The sequence below is a fragment of the Verticillium alfalfae genome, genomic scaffold (genome assembly GCF_000150825.1).
Source record: "Verticillium alfalfae VaMs.102 supercont1.4 genomic scaffold, whole genome shotgun sequence".
Lineage (NCBI taxonomy): Eukaryota > Fungi > Ascomycota > Sordariomycetes > Glomerellales > Plectosphaerellaceae > Verticillium > Verticillium alfalfae.
Window position 1 is genome coordinate 482,066 of NW_003315035.1, and position 3,734 is coordinate 485,799.

At 55.0% G+C, this 3,734-nt stretch overlaps 3 protein-coding genes across 3 annotated transcripts in view; 2 read left to right on the plus strand and 1 right to left on the minus strand.

Moving 5' to 3' along the window:
- Nucleotides 1-1,221, minus strand: part of VDBG_03559 (conserved hypothetical protein) — a gene marked incomplete at both ends in the record, with an annotated part of 4,492 nt that extends 3,271 nt beyond the window's left edge. The window contains one exon of the mRNA XM_003005560.1: nucleotides 27-1,221. Within this exon, the coding sequence (XP_003005606.1) occupies nucleotides 27-1,221 (1,195 nt within the window). The remainder of the gene's footprint in view (nucleotides 1-26) is intronic.
- Nucleotides 1,222-1,577: 356 nt separating this feature from the next.
- On the plus strand, nucleotides 1,578-2,608 carry VDBG_03560 (conserved hypothetical protein; the record flags this gene model as incomplete). The annotated part of the gene is made up of 3 exons (XM_003005561.1): nucleotides 1,578-1,731; nucleotides 1,788-2,023; nucleotides 2,087-2,608. The coding sequence occupies 3 exons, from the start codon at nucleotides 1,578-1,580 to the stop codon at nucleotides 2,606-2,608; spliced, it is 912 nt and encodes a 303-aa protein (XP_003005607.1).
- A 563-nt stretch (nucleotides 2,609-3,171) lies between these two features.
- Nucleotides 3,172-3,734, plus strand: part of VDBG_03561 (CMP/dCMP deaminase) — a gene marked incomplete at both ends in the record, with an annotated part of 1,366 nt that continues 803 nt past the window's right edge. The window contains one exon of the mRNA XM_003005562.1: nucleotides 3,172-3,335. Coding sequence (XP_003005608.1) covers nucleotides 3,172-3,335 — 164 coding nt within the window. The remainder of the gene's footprint in view (nucleotides 3,336-3,734) is intronic.

Here is a 3,734-nt window from a genome sequence, read left to right on the forward strand (position 1 = left end):
CATGCAGATGTCGTGAGTGTCTCTACTCGCTGCTGTCTCTCGATTGGCGTCTGTATTTGGAAGTGCCGATAATGTCTCAAGATACTCTAGGAGGCCATCGTCGTGTTCGTTGGCCGCCTTGGGTTTCATCTGCGCGATCGACTCGACCTCGCCCTGGAGAATGAGGAACCGCTTGTGATCAAGATCGATGCCGCGGTCACGGAGAAGAGTCGTCACGGTCGTAAAGTTGGACAACTTGTTGTCGATATAGTATTGACTTGAGTTGTTCTTGAACGCTTTGCGCGACACAGTAAGAATGGAATCGGGAATATCGAGGGGCGGGCCGTTGGGCTGATCAATGACCTCCTTAAAGTGAACCGAGACCTCGCAGTGGTCAAGATTAGGGTACTGCGCCGAGTTGTGGATGAGTGCGGAAAGCTTGCCCTGTCGCATTTTGCTGGCGCGGAAACCAAACACGAACAGCAGTGAATCGATAACATTGGATTTGCCGGAACCGTTGGGCCCGACGACTGAAGAGAAGGACGCGTGGAAGGGACCGACCTCCTGGCGACCTGCGTAACTTTTGAAGTTGGTCAGGACCAAGTGAGTGATAACAAGGCGCGGCTTCGCAATGGTGTTTTCGACGATGGGCACCGTCATGTTGCGCGACTTGAGGACAATGTCCATCGGCTTCTCAAGAACCGTGTCCATGGCGTGAATAGGCTTCACTGCCGACTGGCTTTCGTCGACGAAAGACGGCTGCTCATTGACGCTCGCAGTTGTGATATCAGCCAGCGGAATGGCATGCAGCCTTGATGCATCGGGAGAAGCTGAGGGCTTGGGCGTAGCTAGGGGTGCTTCAAGATCTGGCGTCTTTGCCTTGGAGGCTCGGGGTGCGACGCTTTTGCGTTTTCTTGGGGAGGGAGTCTTCTTCTCAGGCTCTGGTTCGGCAATGGTTGTTTCAGGGTCGAATACCTGGCTCGGCTCGATGGTGGATGTAGACACGTTGGACATGCTCTTCTTAGGCCTGCCGCGTGACCGTGGTGCTGTGGGTGTGGAGGAGGATACGGTGGAAGCAACACTCCTCCGCGGCTTTCGTGTTGGGCTGCGCGCGGGCGCTGGCGTGAATTCTTCGAGATCTTCCTCCTGCGCCTTGGTGGTGTTGCCAATCTCGTCTTCGTCTGAGGATTCAACAATGGTAGCCTGCCGCCGCGAACGGCGCGGTCTCTCTGCTGCCGACATGATGTTTGGTGCCGTGATCTCGTCTGCGAGGAAAATGAAAGCGATCGCGACGTGACGAAATGAGTGACGCGAAAACGGGAAATGGGGAATTGGCGGTGTTGATGGTGAAAGTCGGTGTTGGTGGTGTTGAATTACCCCCACCTTTGTTTGATTTCGGCCAGATTAGGCGGGCGATTGTAAACAAACAAGCCACAAGAAGCCACTGCTTCGGCACTAGCCACTTTACGTCATCACGTGAATTCGCGAAGGGGTTGAGCTATGGAGAGTGGGGAGCTTTGGTCTGCACCTCAACACCACAGACGATTTTGTCGCGACATCGCCAGTAGCCATTGGCCATCCTCCCTTTCGCCGCAGCCATGCTTGACTACACCAACTTTGACGATGTATTCGGGTCTCCTGTAGGAAACCCCTACAACAAGCAGGCTCTCCAGGAGATCGAGGCTTTCCGCAAGGGCTCTGGCGGTGTTCTCTTCATTGACCGCGTTTTGAACGCCCTGGGCTTGTCTAAAGGTACTTACTTGAACATGCAGACAAGCGTGTCGCGACGCCCTTCTAACATGTCTCAGCAAAGAGTTATCCTCCGAAGAATGACACTGCGCTGCGAAATCTACACAAGACGCTCTGTGAAGCCGACATTTCAACGCACCACCGCTTGTCCATCTTCTACTACCTGCTCCTCGACACCGACGGCCACGACAACCGCGCGCAGTTCTCAACACGCTTCGCGAACGCTTCCGGTGTGCCGAAGAACTACCAGATCTTCATGAAGGGCCTCTGGCTTCTGGACCACCACAAGTTCGAGGTATGGTGAACAGACAGGCCCCCCAAGGGAGGCGAGCAAGCCGCAACTGACAAACTCGGACAGCGCGCCCTCGAGCACGTCACGCACCCCTCGCTGACCCCAGACTTTGCCGACGAGATTGTGACGACGTTCGCACGGAACAACCCCACGCTCGCGCTCGCCTACTTCCACACGGTGCAGCCTGTGCTCAAGACGCACGACGCCCTCGAGTTGCTTTTCAACGCCCTCGCCCTCGCGAGCGTCACTGAGGCCCTGGCGTTCTCGCGCACTCATCCTGCTGCCGTGCGCGAGCAGCTCTTCTGCCGTCTCGTGTCGAGCGTACTTGATGCACAAGCAGGCGATGACACGGCGCGCCGCGCTATTGAACTCGTCGGGCTGTCGCTCGATGCGGACGAGGAGGCGTGGCTGGAAACTTACCTTCTCGAAGGCGATGGCAAGAGGCTGAAGAACGCACAGGATACGCTGCTCATGCGCAAGCTCGCGACGGGCAGGTACTCTGAGGCCGTCAAGGAGAAGGGGCTCGGCGGCCGGTGGGGAGTCGTCATCGAGGGGCTGAAGAGTGGCATAGGCAGTCGCACCTTGTGAGGGCAGAGGGGCGCAAACGGATAAAATGTTGTTTGCATAGCATCGGAGTTGGGTCTGATTTTATACCGCCGAACAAAACCTTATTCGTGGTGTCATGATTCCGGAGAATCAATCGCTGACATTTATTTGACTCTGACCACCACTGTAACCCTAAAGATCTCAACGCGAAACGCCGGGCCACCGCGCTCTATAATACGTCTACACCACTGATTTCTTCTGTCCGGCTCTCATCAATGACGTCGATTTCGGCCTGCACCGCAAGCGCATCATGTGCGTATGGGGCTGTTATTGGAAGATCGAAGTCGAACTTTGCAGATGCTGCTTCTCCTCCCTCGGCACAAGACCGAAGAAAGGCGTCGTTTGCCCTTACCACCACCGACAAGGATTGCTCCCACACTCTCTCGACCGCCGCAAGACAGCGTACGTGCTGGTGGACGACGGATGCATCACCTGCGCACGACTCCGATACTTCTGGGCATTCGCCAAGGTGCGCCTGCCCGACAAATGGCCGTGGGCTCGATATGCAGTAGCCCTGAGAAGGAGACGAGAAGCATACGAACATTATGACGCTCGTCAAAGGGGATGACCGCGAGCTTTCGAACGATAACACGAGCCCTCGGCTGTCTTGCACGCAAGGCAGCCGGGGGCAAAGTCCCTCACATGCATTCCATATCAATCACTCAATGTCAGCATACAATGCATTCATGAAGCTGCAGCGTATTCAGCAGTACGTCTTATTCGCAGTATAGGCAGTTTGAGAGAAGGGGGGGGGTACACGAAAGGTGGATGCAGTGTCGACGTTGGGTGATTTCAATGACACCAGCAGTCCTGGTTATGGTCACCATTGGCCATCGGGTGCTTCGAATCCGTTGTAGCGTTTGAACATGTTCAGATATTCTTTCAATGAATTCTGGCCACAGAGAGCGATTAACAAAGAAAGGATTCCTGCGATGACCTAGTTGAACCTGTTAAAGCCCCTTTCCAGTCAAACTACCTCGGTAACCGTTGGGCGTTATACATGTGCCGTCTGCTATTGCTTGAGAAACGGGACTGGTGGGTTGACTGATGCCATGCTGCAACATAACCACCTATGCTCGGAAGAAATGTAAAAGGATATTCCAGTCCC